The sequence below is a fragment of the Schistocerca americana genome, chromosome 2 (assembly GCF_021461395.2).
Source record: "Schistocerca americana isolate TAMUIC-IGC-003095 chromosome 2, iqSchAmer2.1, whole genome shotgun sequence".
Taxonomy (NCBI): Eukaryota; Metazoa; Arthropoda; class Insecta; order Orthoptera; family Acrididae; genus Schistocerca; species Schistocerca americana.
In genome coordinates this window covers 1,053,725,084-1,053,747,703 of record NC_060120.1, presented here as the reverse complement: position 1 = coordinate 1,053,747,703, position 22,620 = coordinate 1,053,725,084, and the positions used below count along the sequence as shown (strand labels likewise).

At 41.7% G+C, this 22,620-nt stretch overlaps 1 protein-coding gene across 2 annotated transcripts in view; it reads left to right on the top strand.

Moving 5' to 3' along the window:
- The window catches only part of LOC124596167 (hemolymph lipopolysaccharide-binding protein-like), a 34,930-nt gene that overhangs the window by 1,656 nt on the left and 10,654 nt on the right, over positions 1 to 22,620 (top strand). For both annotated transcript variants that reach the window (XM_047135205.1, XM_047135204.1), the window contains exons 2-3: positions 13,112 to 13,245; positions 13,321 to 13,447. In XM_047135205.1, coding sequence (XP_046991161.1) covers positions 13,112 to 13,245; positions 13,321 to 13,447 — 261 coding nt within the window. The remainder of the gene's footprint in view (positions 1 to 13,111; positions 13,246 to 13,320; positions 13,448 to 22,620) is intronic.

Here is a 22,620-nt window from a genome sequence, read left to right as displayed (position 1 = left end):
GTTTGTTAAAATGCATGTCAAGTAGCTTAATTCTACATAAAAATCTTTAATATGATTTAGATTGTAATTTATGTTGTGAACATCTACTGGCGGCTGCATGCTTCCGGGTTTAGAAGGTGAAATAGAGCGGCAGTTATGCTGTTCGGTTGCGTCTCTATAAGTTTTAGCATTATTTTAATGAAGACTGCAGTATTTTTCCTCCGAAGGTCTGTCAGCCCTAGGCATCCGTTTTCGGGTCTCGATGTAGTCGTTCCTACTGCTACTCTAGAAATATGGCCTTTCCATACGTATCGACAGATTGTGCTCATTATAGATTTCGCTATGTCTGGAGGTGTTGGTAAGATCTGAGCGACATATGCAGCTTTCGAAAGAACTGCACAGTTTATTAGTTTAATTCTTTGATTGATATTTAAGTCTCTCGTTTTATGCAGGATTAAGCTGTCTCTGATCTTTCCAGACACCTGTTTCCAATTAGCAGCCGTTGTTCTTAATGGGCAACTGTAAAAAGTTATGCCCAAAGCAGTGCGACGATCCACCCTGTTTGCCCACGGTAACTGTACATTGTCAAGACCCTGTAAATTTAAAAAGGAACTTTTCGTTTCATTTATCCTCGCACCAGTTACCCTGCTATAAAGCAATAACTTGTCCGTTAGCTGGGCACAGTCATCATCGCTCCTTACTAGAACTCCCACATCGTCAGCGTATGCATTTGCAACCGTCTTCAGCCCAGCTATTGTTACGCCTTCTAAGGTTGTGTTCAAAAGCCATAAAAGGGGTTCCAGAGAAATCACATAAAACAACATGGACAGGGGACTTCCCTGAGGAACTCCACTAGATATCAATACTTCATTAGTATATTGTCCATTGATTGAGATTTTGGTTCGTATGCCTCTGACGATGTTCATTAAAACCGCTAAGTTGCCGTCATTCAAACCTATGTGTTTCAATGTTCTGAACAGATATCCGTAGTTAACTCTGTCAAACGCTTTAGTAAAATCAATGAATGCAATGCCTCCATTCGCTGACGATGATGAGAAAATAGAAATAATGTCTCGATATTCACATACAGTCTTAAAAATGGTACATCGAGGGAGACACGTTTGGTGGCATCCAATGACTTTTTCTAAAATCGGTCCCATTCGTTCTTTAATTGCACGTGCAACTACCTTGTAATCTGAGCTCATTAGACTGATCGAGCTCATTTCAGTAATATCTTTCGTGTCCGTACTCCTTCCCTTTGGAAGTAGTACAGTTACACTTTCCTTGAAAGCATCAGGAATTTCCTCTCCCCTCAAGACGTCATAAACTGCTTCCGTGAATTGGAAACCTATTAGGTGCCAAAAGGTCCTATAAAACTCCACAGGCAGGCCGTCTGGGTCGGGAGACTTTCGTGAAGGTGAAGATTTGAGTATATCAAAAACCTCGTCATTCGTAATTTCTGACGTTAAGCCTCTGTTCTCCTCCTCTGTAACAACTGCCTCTATTCCGGAGTTCTGTAAAAACTCTTGTACTGAGTTGTCGGCAGTAGCATTTCCAGAATATAATTGCTGAAAAAATCTATGTGCTTCATTTAAGATATCTGTCAGGACTCTGTTATCTTCCGTTCTGAGGCTGGCAATAAAATTTCTTCTTCTGTTTTTTGTGTGTTGTATCAAGCGGTAGATGAAGGTGTTTTCTGCCTCCACCGTCGTTCTAGTGTGTGATTTGATTTGTAATCTATCCAAATGCACCCTCTTGATACATATCATTTTGGCTTTAACATTTTTAATATTGATAAAGACGTCTTGAGACACTGGTTGGTCGTAAAGGTCTCTTGAGCAAGAGTAGTAAAACTCCATTGTGTGTCTTGACCACATTGCCCTTTTTTTGGCGTAAGATATCAGCGCTGCTGTTATCTTTTTCTTAGCGCCCATTATCCACCATTCAATAGTTGTTCTATGTTTAGTACGCATCCTTAAAACAGACTGCCAAGTTTCTTGCATCTTTAAAGCTAGAGCGTTTTCATAGAGGGTATTGATATTTAATATCGATAGTGGGCGACCCCAATATGTCTTCTGACTGGTTAATTTGATGCTGCACCTCACTCCGAGGTGGTCAGAGAAGGCAGCCGGTATCACCTCGATACTACTGATTTTGGTGTCTAAAGTGGGGGTCACATATATTCTATCGATTCTGATCTGTGTAGCACCAGTGCTAAATGTGAAGCGAACCAGCGTCGGATATTTTATTTCTCACGCGTCAAACCACTTCATGTTTGTGACCAACGCCTGCAGTTCTTGGGAAAAGTTAAAATTTGGTCGCTGATCCTTTTTATTTAAAACGCAGTTAAGATCTCCACCAATAACAATTTCTGCAGGGTTTTCTTCGAGTAGAAATAAAATGTCACTTTTAAAAAAGGCTGCCCTTTCTCGTCTCGCATTGTTGCCTGATGGTGCGTAAAGGTTTATAAAAGTGGTGTTAAAAATTTTGCAACTAATTCCCCTCCCCGACTCTAAAAGGCACACGTTTGCCATCTCGATCCCTTCTTTAGCAAGAATGGCTGCTCCACTCGCGTTTTCTGGAGCCACATTCAACACCTCATTGTACCCTGAAACATACAATTCTTTGACATTAACTTCCTGCAGGAAGGCGATATCTGTATTGACTGATACAGAAAGTACTTCAGTGCAGCTACCTTTGCTTGACTCTGAATTTTGTTTATGTTTAGGGTGGTCACGTTATATGTATGTTCCACTGTGAGACGCTACAAGACAGTAAATAGTGGACGCGTTACTGGAGCCGCGTACAATAACTTCTGTTTAGATATATATAGTGTTATTTTATTTTACTTTCATTCCTTTGACGGTTTTCCTTCTTTTTTTCTTTTTTCTTTCTTGTTAGAGTTCAGTGTGACAATTTTTAATAAAGAAATTCTTCCTCAAAAACCCCTTCCGCCCCCATTACATCGGTCTGATCCTCCTTTTCGTCCGCCCAGTTAAATCGTGGCGCGGTGATGTCGTGTCCATGTTCTTGTCCAAGTCGGGTTTCATTGTCCATATCTGATGTCGTACTGTCATGCAAGGGTTCAAATGTTCCGTGTGGCGTGTCAGCCCGTTCTTGTTTCTTGTTCCGATCCGAAGACTCGCCGACCGCTTCCTTTTGTGTATTTTTGTCCTTCTTTTCGGTCTCCTGTATCTTCCTTAGACGCTCTCTTAAAGAAGGGGCCAAGTTCTCTGCAGCTTGATGTGCTCTTCGTCCCTCTTAATTTTTTGATGATTTCGCTGAAATCGTCGGTGAAACCTTTGGTGAACTTCCTGGCGACTCCATGGAAGGTCGAGGAGATGTCACCTGTCCCGCCTTCGTGGCGGAAGATTTTTCAGCTCCGTTAATTTCGGAGTGGGCTGTTGCTGCTGTTTCTACGACACGTGAGATGGGTGGTGTCATTGGTTCGTCTTCTTGCGCCCCCCCCCCCCCCCCTTTTCCTTTGACGTTTCGTGAAACTGTCTGTGGTGTCCTGTCATCCGTATGGTCGTCAGTTATTTGTTGCATCTCTTCCTCTTTATGTCCATCCACTGTAGTTCTCTCTGGGATGTTGGTCCTGTCGTGTGTAACTACTGCTTCGTATTCTACCATGTCTACATCAGGTATTATCAATTAAGCTTGTCGCCCGTTGGAAGAGTTGTCAGACTCAGAGTGCAAGCGCGGTGCGCCCTCTGTGACGTCATTACTGGCCAGATTCTGATTGTCATCGTTAGTCAACTCCGCGGTGCTTCCCGTTTCTGTGCGCGCGTTGGAAGGTCCCGCCTGCTCGGCCATATTCTGTTGATAGGGGGCCCGGCTAGCTGCCGCGGCAGCGTACGTCACTTGCATGCTAACAACTTGTCCCGGGACAGCCGCCTCGTTAGTCGGTAACTGAGGAACACGGCTTCTACTGCACTCACTTCTGGCGTGCCCTGTGGCGTTACATAACGCACAAGTCCGTGGCTGCCCATCATAAATTATGAGAGCGCGATGGCCACAGATATTCAAGTAAGATGGGATATGTCGTAAGAGCTCAATCCGTCTAACTCCATTCAAAACCGGAAACATATATTGCTCCGACCATTTTTCTGCAATATTAGTTACAACCCTGCCATAGGGCTGAAGAGCAGTATTGATTGCTCCGGTAGGGACCTCGAACGGCAGTTCGAAAACTCTCACTGTTCGAATGCCTAGCCCAGCATGGGAAACAAGGACGTCACTAACGGTTCCGTCTGCATGATTAAATTTCATTTTGCCACCACACTTGTCAACTATCGAGGATCACAAATCAGAGGAAATCAATTTCAAAAAGACAGAATTGGAAACAAAAGAAAGATGAACGCCAACAATTTCGTCTCCTGTGATCTTAACTGTTTCTGAAAGCCACCTTTTGATTTTAAAAGCCTTCGGTCTTTTGCAGGTCCAGTCAAAGGTGAATCTAACCGCATCTCTTCTTTCACAGTTAATTTCGTTCATTTTGTCATTTTAAATCACTGAAAGATGCAAAGTAAACAAAGCGCTCTACCGACCTTCGTAACAGCCACACAGCCGCCGTGTACGCCAGCCCTCCTAGCGCTGCCGCCACACGTCCGTCCAGCTCTGCGGCCGAGCAGCGAATAGTGTCCACTGAGCAACGTCGCTCGGTACCCTTCTCGTCTCTCTGCTTCCAAAGAGATGATTCCTTGATGCCTCACGGATTCATTATATAAATAGTTATTCAGTATGCCCATCACATCTTCAGCATTATATTGTAGCACCACATTACAAAATATTTTAATATTGTCTGCACTGTTTATTGGCCATATTTCACATGTGTACAATGTTACACTCGATACAGGTACCTCCAGAAAATATTTCCTGATATTTACATTTCTATACTTTTTTGACAAATTTCCTTTGCTTGCTACGCTTTTATTGTTATTTCCAGTCTGCGTTTTATATTCTCTCTTCCTAAACTAATGTAATTTATTTTGCTGTCCAAAGACTACCTACAGCGTTTCATATACTAATTTCCTCATTATCGACTGATATAATTTGATCACATACAATTATCCCTGTTTTACTTCCGTTCATGTTCATGTTTTAACACATCTCCAGGACAAAATCCATTCCGTTCAAGTGGTCTTAAAATTGCTTTATTGTCTCTGACATAATTACGATTTCATCATCAAGCCAAGACGTTTCTTCTTCCCCCATTGACATCAAAATCCCTTTCAAAAATTCTCCTTACTTTCTTTGACAGTCTGTTCAGCGTGCAGGCTGAGTAGTACCGTGGATAGATTAGAACACTGTCGCACAACAACACCAACTGCTGATTCCCTTTCATAGCTTTCATCTCTAATAACTGCAGTCTACTTACTGCACAAGTTGCAGATAAACTTTCGCTAACTATATTTTCTCCATACTGTCTTGTGAATGTCAAATAATGTAGTTCAGTCAACATTGCCAAAAGTTTTCTCTGTATCTATGCTAATTGTGTCGAATTCTACTAGTATTTCGACTCTTCTGTAAATAAAGCGTGTCAGTGTATTCGTACCTGTCAGTACCCGCCTTGTTTGGAATTGCAATTTCATTACATTCTTCTTGAAGTCTGCGCCTATCTCGCCCGCCTCATGTATCTTGCACAACAGGTAGAAAAATTTGGTCATATCTGGCCTTCCCAAGGATAACAGTAACTTTTAGGGAATTTCGTCCACTCCATAGACCTTGTTTCCACTTGGGTCTTGCGGTAGTCTGTCAAATCCTACTCATACTATCGTACGTCTCTTCCGATCTCCACTTGCGTCCTCTTTGCAGTGTTCAAGACGATATTAATGAACCCGTAATCTATGGAGATTCACTCGAGAATGTGAAGACAATCAAGATATTACAAGTAACAGTTTATATGTCGTATCATTTGCAACACATTAGAGGAAATTATATTTGCACGTTGCTCGAAATCTTTATTCAGTAAACAGAACTTGTTCTAGAAGTGCTTTTAAGTATTTTAAACAATGTGGTTAATATCTCATGTAGTGACCCCAAAGTATTTATTCAGCATTATAGCAATGAATTCTGTACAGACGTAAAGTTCTTTGTGACGTCTTTAAGTCACTCCATAAAATACATCTGAAAACGCCATTAAACGTGACTTGTGTTAGAGGTGCAACCATCTTCGAGAAAGCCAAAATTTCGATTCCTTTTCAATCTGTTCTCCCTTCGCTTCGTTGTACAACAACGTAGTAGTTAAATTAAATCAGGATATTTTTACCTGTTGATTGCCTAATAATTCTAAACCTACTATCCGTCGTGAAAAAAAAAAATTCGTATCCTATTCACACTTACATATTTTTCGCTTATAATGTTCAGGTAAGACCTCATGTACGGAAACTCTGCTTTCCTGTATAACAAAGAGTATGAAATAGGTTGAGCGAATAGGAATAAAATCTGAAGTTCGTGTATTCAGTATTAGGACTGAAATTATGTTCTTTTGGAACGCGTAATGTCTGTCAGTCCCTGAACACATTTAAAAAATGTACACCACGCCTAAACAAAACATTATTAAACCTGGAAAATGTTGTAGTGTTTACTAGTTGTCTAGTTAGGGCATCTACCTAGGACTTTTATGAACAATAGCTTCATCTAAATCTACTATTCACAATAAAGTGCCTGGCAGAGGGTTCAATGAAACACCTTCAATCTGTCTCTCTACCGGTCCACTCTCGAAAGGCACGCGGGAAAAACAAGGGCTTAAATTTTTCTGGGCGAGTCCTAATTTTTCTTATTTTACGGTGATGATCATTTCTCTCTATGTAGGTGGATGCCAACAGTATGCTTTCGCAATCAGAGGAGAAAACTGGTGATTGCAATTTCATGAGAAGTTCCCGTCGCAACGTAAAACGCCTTTGTTTTAGAGATTGGCACTCCCATTCACGTATAATGTCTGTGACACCATCTCCCCTATTTCGCGATAATACAAAACGAGCTGCCCATCTTTGTACTTTTTCGATGTCATCCGTCAGTCCCACCTGATGCGGATCCCACACCGCACAGCAATACTCCAGAGTAGGGCGGACAAGCGTGGTGTAAGCAGTCTCTTTAGTAGAACTGTTGCACCTTCTAAGTGTTCTGCCAATGAGTCGCTGTCTTTAGTTTGCTCTACCCACAATATTATCTATGTGATCGTTCCAATTTAGGTTATTTGTAATTGTAATCCCCAAGTATTTAGCTGAATTTATCGCCTTCAGACTTGTGTGAGTTATCGCGTAATCGAAATTTAGCTGATTTCTTTTAGTACTCATTTGAATAACTTCACACTTTTTCTTATTCAGGGTCAGTTGCCACTTTTCGAACAATATAGATATCTTATCTAAATTATTTTGCAAGTAGTTTTGATCATCTGATGACTTTACAAGACGCTAAATGACAGCATCATCTGCAAACAATCTAACACGGCTACTCAGATTGTCTCTTATGTCGTTAATATTTATCAAGAACAACAGAGGGCCTATAACACTTCCTTGGGGAACGCCGGATATTACTTCTGTTTTACTCGATGACTTTCCGCCTATTACTACGAACTGTGACCTTTCTGACAGGAAATCACAAATGCAGTGGCGCAACTCAGGCGATACTCCGTAGGCACGCAGTTTGGTTAGAAGACGCTTGTGAGGCACGGTGTCGAAAGCCTACTGGAAATCTGCAACACAGCACGTCTACGTTAGTAACTTAAAAGTCTCAGACAGATAACGGCGTAACGTAGGAAAATGTATTAGACACACTGACCACTGTGCAAATAGGTGACTCGCAGCTCCGACTACCCATCACAGTTAAACCATTTAAAAGATACATAAAAAATGAATTACATTAAAAATCATTAAGACAACATGAGGAAACAGATAGGAATGGTCGTTCTTAACATGCAGTAAAAAGCATAGCGAGGTTACAAGTCATTTAAATTGAGAGGTACAAACGGTTGTTTTAGCTATATGATATAAACCATTGGTTAAGAAAATATACAAGCTACAAATCATTTGAAAAGAGAGGAAATACAGTCAAAAGACAATCTGTTTCCAAGATAAAGCTGATCATTTAGCAGATATTTGTACCCCGGACGACAATGCTTATACATTTCTCTCCGAACTAAAACATTCATTTTGCACCTTGTATCCATTAAGTGCAAGATTTCCACAATAAGTAACGAAAGCGGTGGGGTAAGTGCTTTTCGGCTTTAAGATTTACTTCGGACGGTCTCGCGTTCTTTATTCAGTAAATGATCACGGAACCGAGTCTTAAATGCCCTTGTTATTTGTCCTACATAAAAGCTTGGGCATACGCCACACTGAACTTTTATACCCCTGACTGTAGATACTCATCAATACGATGTCTCTCGTTACGTATAAAAAGAGTAGTGAGATTATTAGTGGTGATCGCCACACTGAAGTTCTTTTTAAGCTTTCATATAGGACAAACAGGAAGGGCGTTTAAGACTCAGTTCCGTGAACATTTATTGAATGAAGAACGCGAGACTGCTTACGAGTCAACTCTGTACAACATTTTAAGGCTGAAAAGCACTTACACCCACAGCTTTCCTTATTAATATGTAGATCTTGCACATAATGGATAAACGGTGCAAGATGAATATTTTAGAACAGATAGAAATTTATAAGCATTTCCGTTCTAACTCCAAAGATCTGCTGAATGATCAGCTCTCTCTCTCTTGTAATCACGTTGTTTTTTTATTGTATTTCCTCTCTTTTCAAATGATTTGTAACTTACCTATTTGCTTAACCAGTGGTTTATATCACAAAGTTCAAATGGTTCAAATGGCTCTGAGCACTATGAGACTCAACTGCTGAGGTCATCAGTCCCCTATAGCTTAGAACTACTTAAACCTAACTAACCTAAGGACATCACACACATCCATGCCCGAGGCAGGAGTCGATCCTGCGACCGTAGCGGTCTTGCGGTTCCAGACTGCAGCGCCTTTAACCTCACGGCCACTTCGGCCGGATATATAACAAAGTTGAAACGACCATTTGTACTTATCAATTCAAATGACTTATAACTCGCTATTTGCTTAATGCTTTTTACTGCATGTTAAGAACGACCATTTGCATCTGTTCGCTCCATATTTTTTAAATATTTCGTCTGTGATGGCTAGACGGAGTCGCAGGCCACCTAAGTGTATAGTAGTCAGTGTGCCTAAAACGTTTTCGTTCGTTACGCCGTTATCGGGTTAAGGTTTTGAGTTACTAACGTAGATGCGTTGTTATGTACGAGAGCTACAGGCAGAGGTCCTAAACGGAGAGACGACCTGTAAATACGCACTGGGACCTCGCGCTCGCCAACGAGTCGGATGTTTCAGCCGGGCCGGGCCCACTTATTCGCCTCACTGAACTGTTACAGGCTCGTCTGATCCCGAACGATGTCAAGATTTTCTTTTGCTTTCCTGAGAGTTCTACTCCAAGAGACGTGCCTGTTTCTGGAGGAGACGGGGCATTCCGAGAAATGAGTGTAGACGACTAGTGAAGCTCTCAAGCGAATGGAATATGCGTAGCCGGGAGTAGGACTGTTGCTAGTCAACCGAAGCGTTCGCTATCGGGCGTTCGTCTTTGACCCGTTATGTAATGATGTCATACTTTGGCGGCGTACTTAATACATGGAAATGGAGGAGATGCGTGACACCCTAGCACATTAACTTTCCTTTCTGAAGTACGGTCTATTGTCGGAATATATTAAACGCGAAAACTCCATGAAAATGCGTAAGCTGTCTCATTCCCGTGGCAGTGATAATTTTATGCTGCTGTGTCAACAGGAGACCTGAATCGACTAGTCGGCGGGGAACCTAATTTGAAAACGCTAGGGAGGCCACGCGAGATCCTTTACTTGACTTATCGTTGAAACACTTCTCTCGCGAGGTGGGTGCCAGAAATCCTACAGTTAAAAAACGATTGAGAAGGTTTATATTTTTATTTATGTTTGGTTGATTATTGTTAGCCCGCATCTCGTGGTCGTGCGGTAGCGTTCTCGCTTCCCACGCCCGGGTTCCCGGGTTCGATTCCCGGCGGGGTCAGGGATTTTCTCTGCCTCGTGATGGCTGGGTGTTGTGTGCTGTCCTTAGGTTAGTTAGGTTTAAGTAGTTCTAAGTTCTAGGGGACTGATGACCATAGATGTTAAGTCCCATAGTGCTCAGAGCCATTTTTTTGATTATTGTTATTACAGAAGGAGTGTTGTTATGCTTTTTAAACTTTATTTGACAATTGTCAGTTGGGTAGGTATTTATTTCTAATCGTTTTTGAGTTGGTTGGAATGTATATTAGCCGACGTCCTTACTGCAGTGGTAACACCGTTTCCAGTCGGCTCAACGAAATAAACGCTGTCGGGATGGTTAGCACTTGGATGGGTCACCGCCGAGTGCTGTTGGAAAACGGGGTCCACTCGGACCTTTTCAGGCCAGTCTCTTGAGGAGCTCCTTGACTGAGAAGTAGCAGCACCAGTCACGAAAACTGATAGCGGCTGGGAGAGCAGGGTGCGTACCACGGGCCCCTACGCATCCAGTGATGGCCTCTGGGTTTAGGATGACAGGGCGACCGGTCGGTACCATTGGGTCTTCATGGCTGGTCTTAGGGTGTTTGTTTGGTTTTTGGAATGCATATTGATAATGTTAAACATCTTTTATTTCTTGTTTGTCGCTAGCCTATGTTGTTTGTGCCATGGTGTTTTTATCCATGAGTATATGTGCTGTTACAACGTGTGCTACCAGTCGTACTTCGTGAATGGCTTCTGTTTCCGTTGTAGCTGTTGCTTGTTGGTGGCTGTTGTGAAATTAATTTTAGCAACGCAGAACATATAGTACCATTACAGCGCGATTAATTCCAGTTGCAAAAGATTTTAACTGGCCTGAAATTAATGCTCGGGTAATGGCACCATTTCTACGTGCGCCGTTCGGATTTTACATGCAAAAACAGCCATCCTCTTTCGAATTTTACGTTTAAAAACCGTCACCCATAAATAACGCTGGACTGGAGCGAAAGTGGTGGTTGAAATTAGGTACACTTTCGCTTTAAGACAAGTTTTATCCGTTTGAAAGTGTCTTGGTTGTTTCGATATTACGTTCGGAATACGGTTTCCTTGGAGGTTTTTGAACAGCGCCACTTCTATAGACTACTTTAAACTTTTACAAATCAGTTCTGACTTTGCACTAAGGTAGAGAAATGGATAAAGTCGAAACTATTTCGTTTATCTCATAATCTCTGTCCGTTGTGGACATACGATGGCTTAAAGTAGAGCCAAATGAACAGAAACAGTTTAAAGTGAATCAAATAAATAATGAAGTATTACAATATAATTGCAAACTCGTTTTAAAATATCTAGGCTAATTCGGATTATAAGTGCAAAAAACAGATCGCCGTTTCAGAGTTTTGCGATTCGGTTCAACTTTTGTAAGAAGATAGACAAATACATATATTTTGTGGTCGTTCTGTTATTTCGTGAAAGCTATATCCATTGCCACGATATAAGCAACATTGTTCGGAAGACAATAAAAGGCCTACACCAGACAAGTCTTCGCCCGAGTCAACAAAAATCTGCTTCGTCTGCCAAGATATGGCAGTCTGACGTCAAAATCGTTGGGAAAATTGGGAACCAGAATGAAAAATTGTAGCGAAAAAAGGCGAATATGTCCTGGGCACAGTTAGGGATGAAAAAGAATGGAATTGGTCCTTTGACTCATCTGACAGCTTCGAAGACATTTAAATCAGAAAATTTTAACACATTCGCGCTTTTTTTTTAAGTTTTAACCCTACTTGCCCACCGCAGTGAACTCTTAGACCCATCCCCCGTTAAATGTATGGTGAGGTGTGTAAGGGCAAATAGACAAAAATTTATATGCTTCCAGAGAATGGGATGCATCTTCAATAGGTACTATCGCGGATGAGGATACATGCACCCTAAGCATTACTGACACATGTCATATTGCACTGCATGACAACAGCCATGTTGGAAGACAGGATGGGCTACAGTCTGGAACCGCGCGACCGCTACGGTCGTAGGTTCGAATCCTGCCTCGGTCATGGATGTGTGTGATGTCCTTAGGTTAGTTAGGTTTAAGTAGTTCTAAGTTCTAGCAGTTAAGTCCCACAGTGCTCTGAGCCATTTGAATTTGGATGACAGGATGGAATGTGTTATGTTATATGACAAGACGTAACGTATATGTTACACTACTTGACATGATGCATATTAGTACAGGACATGGGTATTCATATCAACAAAAAAAGCGCGAATAATTCAAAATCTATTGATTTAAATATCTTTGCAACTGTCAGATAAGACGAGATGCTAGTTCCTCTTTTTTTACACCCCTAACACTGGCTAGGACTTATTCGTCTTTTGTGTGCTATGTTAGGAGCATTTTTCGTTCTGGTACAAGCAGTGTATCTATCGTTTTGCATTTTTTATTTATCGTTCGACAACCTATGCCCGATCAAAGAAGACTGCGAAAGTGAAAATGAAACAGATTCGCAACTTTTCAATGACCAGTTTCACGAAAGAGTGAATTTCTTTTGTCGGAATTAAAAATTGTTTTAACCACTAAAATTATTACCACTTTCCCCTGGGCTGCCAAACAACAATATCTATATTTGAAGAAGTACTGTGCTGTCTGTACACTGCCATTCGTAATGGGACGTGTAGAAGTCTCTGCCAAAACATGATATAGTGCAACACATGAATTTGAAGAGATTAACATTGTGATGAAGCTTGTATTCTGTATTCTGTACATAAATATACAGCGTTTACCTACAAGAAGTTCATTCTCCTAATGGCATTGAATATTGAATGTACAGGATGTAGTGACTGCGAGAGATTATCCACATCTTGCTGAGGGCATCTAAAGCAGGATATAAATCACTAATTATGCGTTCCTCATCTTGATGGATACTGCAGTAGTCGAAGTAACTGGAACAAGGCACTGTCTCCAGAGTCAAATTCTTCTGCTCTTCCAGCAGTTCACACACCTGCTGGTTCTGTACTATGAGGACCCTATATCTCAAATATATAAGTTCTGAATACACTCTGCTCAAATCAGCGGTACTGTTAAGAGTCCTTCACTTGCTATCACTTTCTTTTTCAGCGTTTGTGCTGAATGCTGGAGTAATTGCATTAGCTCTAACAGTTGGGATTCCGATATTTCCAACGTTGGCAGATCAGACACCGTGTACTGCAGAAACAACTTATCCTTATGGGAACGCAGCAATAATTGTCAAAGTAAGTGATGTAATCTGTACTCTGATTAAAGTTAATAGTGAAGTGACTATTCCAGTTCATCTGTTCCATTTACAGACAACCGTTACATGCAGTCCAGATCATGATGGCCACAAAGCAAGCGTCTGTTCGAAATCCGATGTGGAGGTCACGAATCATATTAAAATAGAGCACCACAGTCAGGAGACAGAGGCGGTAACGACAGGTAAGAGGAACTCAGCTGTTTATGATCGCCAACGCTCTTTAAGCAATAAGGTATTATAGACATTTTTAATAAAAATAACTATTATTAAATTAATTGGCCGCGTGTAGTTGTCTGCACAAAGTACGTGGCACATCCACACAAAAGTGTGTTTCTCATTATCGTGTTATTTATAGTTACAACCTACAATACAATTCTCATATTTATTGACTTATTTTGCCCTTACTTTGCAGCTCTGTGCCACACGTGTAAATATTCCAGTGCTCTTACACAGTTTGTATAAAATTTCTTGTTCTGGTCGTGAGCATAAGCCTACTGGAGAACAGACAGCCACTCGCAAACTCGCAACTGATAACACTCGTAAGCTTCTTGAACAAACTGCTTAGAGAGCTTCACCTACCATGTCCTTCCTCTGATTATAAAGATACCAATCTGGTAAAGAAAAATATGCATTATTTTGAGGAGGTGATGGTTGACAGTTTTTAGGATACGTACACAGCTATATTACTGAAAAATTTACGACACAACCAGTTATATTCGTTAACAAAATATATTTTGTTCTCTGCAACACAACAGAAAACCAAAATAAAGTACATCATAAACGAAAACTGTAAATGTAGTAGTCAACAAGACCTCCTCCTACATTAGTGACGAGCCACATGACAATACTGCGTTAACAAGCGACCAGTAGTATAGAACACCTCGTCAAAGGTGTGGTAACGACTGGAACCAGTCGTGTAACAAATTTTTGAGTAATACAGGTGTGTGCAATAATCAGTTTTTAGGAAGGATAAACATGTTCAAACAAACTGAGATTACTACATTTGATCTGAAATTGTTTAATTACTAATACATGAAAAACAATTTACATTTCCAACTGATAGTAAACTCTGGAATTACAGATTTCTACCTCAAGAGCAATATTTTCTTGATTTATCAGCTCCATAGTAAAAAAATAAGAGGTACAAAATTTGTAAATAAACTAAAATTGTGATTTTTGTGCTATAACGTACATATCCAGTTGTATAAATGTCAGGCTCCATATAAATCACACAGTGCAAACCCCAGATATTTATAAAATTAAATAAATATATTTTTCTGAAATATGAGCTTATCGAAACTATTTTGACTAGTGGCTTGTCTCTTACAGTATTCGATCTTCCACTTCAGTTTCTTGTCTGAAACGTGTTTTATAGTGCTACTGACTAATGTCCCACATGAATTTATTTCACATCTGCGATCGCTGTCTTAGCTAGTGTATTGCCATATACTGAACACAACTGTTGCGTCCATTAAGCATATTAATATTCACAGTGCTCACAGTCCTCATTAGGGAGCGCTCAAATTTCGTCAAGCAGCTCTAGAAATTGTACATATTGCAAACAATATCTGCGCCAATAGCGTTCTGTGATTCGTAGTTATGGTTCTCGAACTCAGCTAATATCGCACAAGTATGTCTCCAGACATCTCGAAAATATGGATTTTCAGAATGCCCCCCAGTGACCTATTTTCAGTCTCTCGCATGCAGAGCATAGGACTTTGACGAAGATGCGAGAGCACACTCGATTTCGGACAAGGTTCACAAACTGTGCAAACGTGTCAGACCTGAGTTTCTCCTGGCGTATACAATTTTCAAATAACTTCGCAGAATTCAGCCATGCAACACTTTCAGCGACCAGCTATTTTCAAGGCAAACTGCAACGGAGAGGCGACGTACATGCAAGTTTAAAACCTCGGTTCTCGGACTGAAGTAGGAAAGGTAACACACACACTGAACACTAGTGCCACCAAAGATGACCAAAGTCAGACTATCGATAGTGACACTACGAATTCTCAGGTGACGTAGCATTGACACTGTCTCTCTGTTTCTTGACAAGGGCGAGAGCCGGATTCCAAACAGAGTTTAAACAAAAACCTCCATCCCTGTTAACGTGGTTGCTCGCTAATTTAATCTCAACTGCCTCCTTAATAACACTGTCCCAATAGCTGGACGTGCATGCCAATATCTCGATGTTATTATAAATCATGGGGTGACCAGTATCCAAGCAGTGTATGGCAATAGCAGATCTACTTGGCTACTGTAATCGTGTGTGCCATTTATGTTCAGTACATCGGTCCTCCACGGTCCTGATAGTTCGACCAATATATGCCATGCCGCAGCTACAACGATTAGCGATCGCTGAAAGTGTTACCTGGCTGAATTCCCGGAAGTTATTTGAAAGTTGTATACGCCAAGAGAAACTCAGGTTTCACATTGTTTACCTCTACGGGGAGGAAATGTATTGGTGTTCGCGTAAGTTGGATAAACTTCGTAGCTGTCGAGTTAGATTGCAATGTGCTTTGTCGTTTTTTTTTTGTTTTTTTTTGAGGTGTCGAGACGAAAATCATGTCCCAACATTTGCCAAGGTTGTGCACCGTATTAATTCTCCTGCCGCCAATCGCATCAAGCAACTTGCTGGCTTGGCTCTTGTTCGTGAAAGGATTCGTTTTACTCGTCGACGTTTGGATTCTGTTTCCAAAGAATTGTATCGTTTTCATTTAATGGTTGCATCGGAAGTGTCTGATTTCACTTGGGATTGGTTGGACGGTGCCTCATGGACTCAAGATGACTGGGAATACAATTCCGTTACTGCCCGGTATTTGGAAAAGTTTGAACGTTTCCATCGCGCGGAGTCTGATGTTATATCTCGACGTTCTGTGATGAATCTCACAGAGAAATCTTTTGACGACACACCTTATCTGTGCTTGGGAAGTGTTTAAAGTTTGCACCCACTCCGAAGAGTTTGCCGGTAGTTGATTATATTGGTTCAATTGAAAAGGCAATTTGCAAACTACCTGCTGACACTGCAGAGGAGGTTACGAGGGAGGCATGCCGTGTGTTGACTAGGGCTCGTCCACTTAAGAGTAATGTAACAGCAGCAGAGAGGGCTGCTTTACACTCTCTCAAAGTTGATCGTGATATTGCTATTTTACCTGCGGACAAGGGCAATGCCACCGTTGTTTTAAATAAACAGGATTATGTTCAAAAGTTGAAACGTTTACTATCTGATTCAGCGTATCGCAGAATCGATGCTGACCCCACAGAAAGTGTTGAGAGAAAGACCAACAGCCTCCTGAAGAAAAATGGTTTGTCGCAGGACACTATTAAGAGTCTTAACACTTATAGTGCTGTTCCTCCTAAGTTATATGGTCTTTCGAAGATTTACAAGGATGGGGTTCCTTTCCGTCCTATAGTGAGTAACATCGGCGCTCCGGCGTATCGTGTAGCCGAGCATCTTGCTTCTCTGTTGAGTCCACAAGTAGGTCGGTGTGAACATCATATCAGGAACCCCGCTGATTTCTTACGTCGTTTGGAAGGACTGTGATTGAATGGCTCTGATATTCTAGTGAGTTTCGTTCTAGTCTCTCTCTTCACTCGTGTTCCTCTGTCTGATTCGTTGTGGTTAATTGAGGCTAGGTTTGGTGCTGAATTAACTAATCTCTTTTGGCATGTGTTAACATCCACTTACTTTTTATTCAATTACTAGTATTACGAGCAGACAGATGGAGTTGCGATGGGTAGTCCGTTGTCTCCTGTGATCGCAGATTTGTTTAAGGAAGACGTCGAGGAACGTGCGTTGGAGTCGGCGCCTTTGAAACCCGCCTGTTTCTTTAGATATGTTGACGATACCTTTGTTGTTTGGCTCCATGGTAGGGAGAATCTGAATTCCTTTCTAGAACATCTGAACTCGGTCCACCCGAACATTCGTTTTACGATGAAGATGGAAGAGGATGGTTGCCTTCCCTTTCTTGACGTGTTGGTTAGGAGGAAGGATGATGGATCATTGGGACATGCAGTCTACAGGAAATGTACTCACACCGACTTGAACTTACAGGCTAATAGTTGTCACCATCCGGCTGAGCGTGAAGGGGTACTACGTACCTTGGTACACAGGGCACATGTCATTTCTGACGCTGAGACTTCGCCAGCTGAGCTGTCCCATCTTGAAGATACATTTCGTCAAAATGCTTATAGTGATAGACAGATTGAACGTGCGTTGCGCTATCGACCATCTATACATCGAGTGATTGTTGATAGTTGTGAGTCGACACCTAAGTCTACTGCCTTTTTGCCTTACGTAGGAAACACTTCTAACAAGATCGGTCGTATTTTACGTAAATACGATGTGAATTTTTTTTCCGACTTCCATCTAAAATTAGAGCACTTTTGAGTTCTGTTAAGGATGACCTTGGTCTGCGTAAGGCAGATGTATATCGTATTCCTTGTAGCTGCGGCATGGCATATAATTGGTCAAACTATCAGGACCGTGGAGGACCGATGTACTGAACATAAATGGCACACACGATTACAGCAGCCAAATAGATCTGCTATTGCCACACACTGCTTGGATACTGGTCGCCCCATGATTTATAATAACACCGAGATACTGGTATGCACGTCCAGCTATTGGGACAGTGTTATTAAGGAGGCAATTGAGATTAAATTAGCGAGCAACCTCGTTAACAGGGATGGAGGTTTCTGTTTAAACTCTGTTTGGAATCCGGCTCTCTCCCTTGTCAAGAAACAGAGAGACAGAGTCAATGCTACTTCACCTGAGAATTCGTAGTCTCCCTATCGATAACTCTGACGTTGGTCATCTTTGGTGGCACTAGTGTTCAGTGTGTGTGTTATCTCTCCTGCTTCAGTCCGAGAACCTAGGTTTTAAATTTGCATGTACGCTGCCTGTCCGTTGCAGTTTGCCTTGAAAATGGCGGGGTGTTCTCCCGCCGAAATATCGGCGGTCGCTGAAAGTGTTGCCTGGCTGAATTCCCGGAAGTTATTTGAAAATGTGCAAACGTGTTCCCCTCCCGTAGGCCCCTTCCTACACAGCCGACCTCCTCGCTGTCCCTGGCCTTCCTCGTCCTCTTTTTACCCCGACGATCCCTCTCTACTTCGACCTTCATCAGTTATTTTGCTCCCCAAATAGCAAAACTCCTTTACTAATTTAAGTGTCTCATTTCCTAATCTAATACCTTCAGCACCCCCCGACTTGATTCGACTATATTCCATTATCCTCGTTTTGCTTTTGTTGATGTTCATCTTATATCCTCCTTTCAAGACACTGTCCATTCCGTTCAACTGCTCTTCCAAGTCCTTTACTGTCTCTGACAGAATTACAAGTCATCGGCGAACCTTCTCCATGGATTTTAATACCTACTCCGAATTTTTCTTTTGCTTCCTTTACTGCTTGCTCAATATACAGATTGTACAACATAGGGGAGAGGCTACAACCCTGTCTCACTCCCTTCCCAACCACTGCTTCCCATTCATACTCCTCGACTCTTATAACTGCCATCTGTTTTCTGTACAAGTTGTAAATAGCCTTCCGCTCCCTGTATTTTACCCCTGCCACCTTCAGAATTTGAAAGAGAGTATTCCAGTCAACATTGTCAAAAGCTTTCTCTATGTCTACAAATGCTAGAAACGTAGGTTTTCCCTTCCTTAATCTAGCTTCTAAGATAAGTCGTAGGGTCACTATTGCCTCACGTGTTCCAATATTTCTACGGAATCCATACTGATCTTCCCCTAGGTCGGCTTCCACTAGTTTTTCCATTCGTCTGTAAAGAATTCGAGTTAGTATTTTGCAGCCGTGACTTACTAAACTGATAGTTCGATAATTTTCACATCTGTCAACACCTGCTTTCTTTGGTATTGGAATTATTATATTCTTCTTGAAGTCTGAGGGTATTTCGCCTGTCTCATACATCTTGCTCACCAGGTGGTAGAGTTTTGTCAGGGCTGGCTCTCCCAAGGCCGTCAGTAGTTCTAATGGAATGTTACCTACTCCCGGCGCCTTTATTCAGGTCTTTCAGTGCTCTGTCAAACTCTTCACGCAGTATCATATCTCCCATCTCATCTTCATCTATATCCTCTTCCATTTCCATAATATTGTCCTCAAGTACATCGCCCTTGTATAGACCCTCTATATACTCCTTCCACCTTTCTGCCTTCCCTTCTTTGCTTAGAACTGGGTTTCCATCTTAGCTCTTAATATTCATACAAGTGGTTCTCTTTTCTCCAAAGGTCTCTTTAATTTTCCTGTAGGCAGTATCTATCTTACACCTAGTGAGATAAGCCTCTAAAGCCTCTACATCCTTACATGTATCCTCTAACCATCCCTGCTTAGCATTTTGCACTTCCTGTCGATCTCATTTTTGAGACGTTTGTATTTCTTTTTGCCTGCTTCATTTACTGCATTTTTATATTTTCTTCTTTCATCAATTAAATTCAATATTTCGTCTGTTACCCAAGGATTTCTACTAGCCCTTGACTTTTTACCTACTTGATCCTCCGCTGCCTTCACTACTTCATCCCTCAAAGCTACCCATTCTTCTTCTACTGTATTTCTTTCCCCCATTCCTACCATTTGTTCCCTTACGCTTTCCCTGAAACCCTGTACAACCTCTGGTTTAGTCAGTTTATCCAGGTCCCATCTCCTTCAATTCCCACGTTTTTGCAGTTTCTTCAGTTTTAATCTACAATTCATAACCAATAGATTGTGGTCAGACTCTACATCTGCCCCTGGAAATGTCTTACAATTTAAAATCTGGTTCCTAAATCTCTGTTTTACCATTATATAATCTATCTGAAATCTGTCAGTATGTCCAGGCTTTATGATTCTTGAACCAAGTGTTAACTATGATTAAGTTGTGCTCTGTGCAAAATTCTACCAGGCGGCTTCCTCTTGCATTTCTTAGCCCCAATTCATACTCACCTACTACGTTTCCTTCTTGCTTTTCCTACTACCGAATTCCAGTCACCCATGACTATTACATTTTCGTCTCCCTTCACTATCTGAATATTTTTTTTTATTTCGTCATACATTTCTTCAATTTGTTCGACATCTGCAGAGCTAGTTGACACATAAACTTGTACTACTGTAGTAGGCGTGCGCTTCGTGTCTATCTTGGCCACAATAATGCGTTCACTATGCTGTTTGAAGTAGCATTACCCGCATTTCTATTTTCTTATTCATTATTAAACCTACTCCGGCATGACCCCTATTTGATTTTGTATTTATAACCCTGTACTCGCCTGACCAAAAGTCTTGTTCCTCTTGCCACCGAACTTCACTAATTCCCACTATATCTAACTTTAACCTAACCATTTCCCTTTTTAAATTTTCTAACCTACCTGTCCGATTAAGGGATCTGACATTCCACGCTGCGAACCGTATAACGCCAGTTTTCTTTCTCCTGATAACAACGTCCTCTTGAGTAGTCCCCTCCCGGAGATCCGAATGGGGCACTATTTTACCTCCGGAATATTCTACCCAAGAGGATGCCATCATCATTAACCATACAGTAAAGCTGCATGCCCTCGGGAAAAGTTACAGCTGTAGTTTCCCCTTGCTTTCAACTGTTCGCAGTTCCAGCACAGCAAGGCTGTTTTGGTTAGTGTTACAAAGCCAGATCAGTCAATCATCCAGACTGTTGCCCCTGCAACTACTGAAATGGCTGCTGCCCCTCTTCAGGAACCACACATTTGTCTGGCCTCTCAACAGATACCCCTCCGTTGTGGTTGCACCTACGGTACGGCTATCTGTATCGCTGAGGCACGCAAGCCTCCCCACTAACGGCAAGGTCCATGGTTCATGAGGGGGGGGGGGATAAATATATGTAGTTTACTTTTTGAATGAAAACACACGCAACACTTGTGTAATGTTCTACAATATTTATTATTCATTTTACAAACCGTTTTAAGGCTGTTACGCCGTTATTAGGTACAAAGATAAACACATGGTGCAGTGAAATATTTTAGGATCAAAGATTTAAAACTAGTGCATTTAAGAGCACCTCCATTTTCGGAAATTAAAAATGTTAATGTTAGATTAGAGAAAGGAAGATTAACTATCTTGAAATAATGGAAATTAGTAAATATACATGGTGTCCCAGCTATCTTGTCCACCCAAAATATCGCTGGTACAATAACAGCTATTGGAAAACGACTTTCACCGGTATCAATGTAGGGCTGGGGCCCATGAATGTACATATTCGGAAACATTCTAAAACGAAAGCATATGTGTTTTTTAACACAAACTTATGTTTTTTTTTAAATGGACCTCCTATATTTTTTCTTCAGCTATCCATAGCATAACAAAGCACATACACAATGGCGTTGATTGCATCGCAATATTCCCATTACATCCCGAGATATTGAGACGCGAAGTTGACGCTTGAAACACCCGACATGCGCTGGCAGCGCACGTCCTGAGGCTCAGGCGTGAACCCCATGCTGCCCGTAATCGCGATGTGATTGACATGTGTAATCACACCTCCATACTTATCAAGAGGGACACTTACGAATACTTAGTGCATTTGCTGTTAAAATTTTGACATCCGAAGTGTCTTAACTGTCTATGTAGTCTATTTAGCTCTCTACGTATCGACAACCGAATGTTCATCAAACGACCTCATACTAGCACCCAGCCTGAGAAACATCCATGTACGTTCCACAAGTAGTACAATACACAAGTAGCTGCTTCCTTTCTGTACTGCACTCCTGACCTATTAAGGAGGGTTCTGCAGTTCTCTACCCCTACACCAGGTCCGGAAATCTGCAGCCAATACCGTAACAGAATAAAAGGAGCCTTTGATTGAGTACCTTCACTCTCCTCAAAACCGAAGTACCCCGATCAGTCCTGGGAACGATGCACTCTGCGAGCGATCACAGCGCTGCATCACTTCCACCAGCCGCCGGTACGAACTGTGGACGGTCTCAAAACCAACCTCCTCCTGTGGTACCCGCCAGACCGATTGTACATTGGATTTCTTTCTGGTCCTGGACGCTATTTACCTAAGAGGCTGCATAATGCGCCCAACATTAGAGCGCACGATAACCAGCAAACTCTTCCCCTTGTGCGTCTGTTCGGATGCTGCCGAAGGAGAAGTCACCAGTCCACTCACAGGGTGAATGGGCGAGGCCAGACAGACTGCCTGCACATTGACTCTGCATCTTGGGCGCAACCAAAGCGTTAAACTGTCGCCACCTCGGCCTGTTAGCTAAGACTGACGTGGCCCTCTACGAATTTGGTTACGTCACTTCCTGCTATATCACGTTGAGAAGTCACTTCGCCACGTGGAAACACAAATAAATTCTGCGTGCCTCCTAAAGTGGAAGCAATAAGATGCAAGAA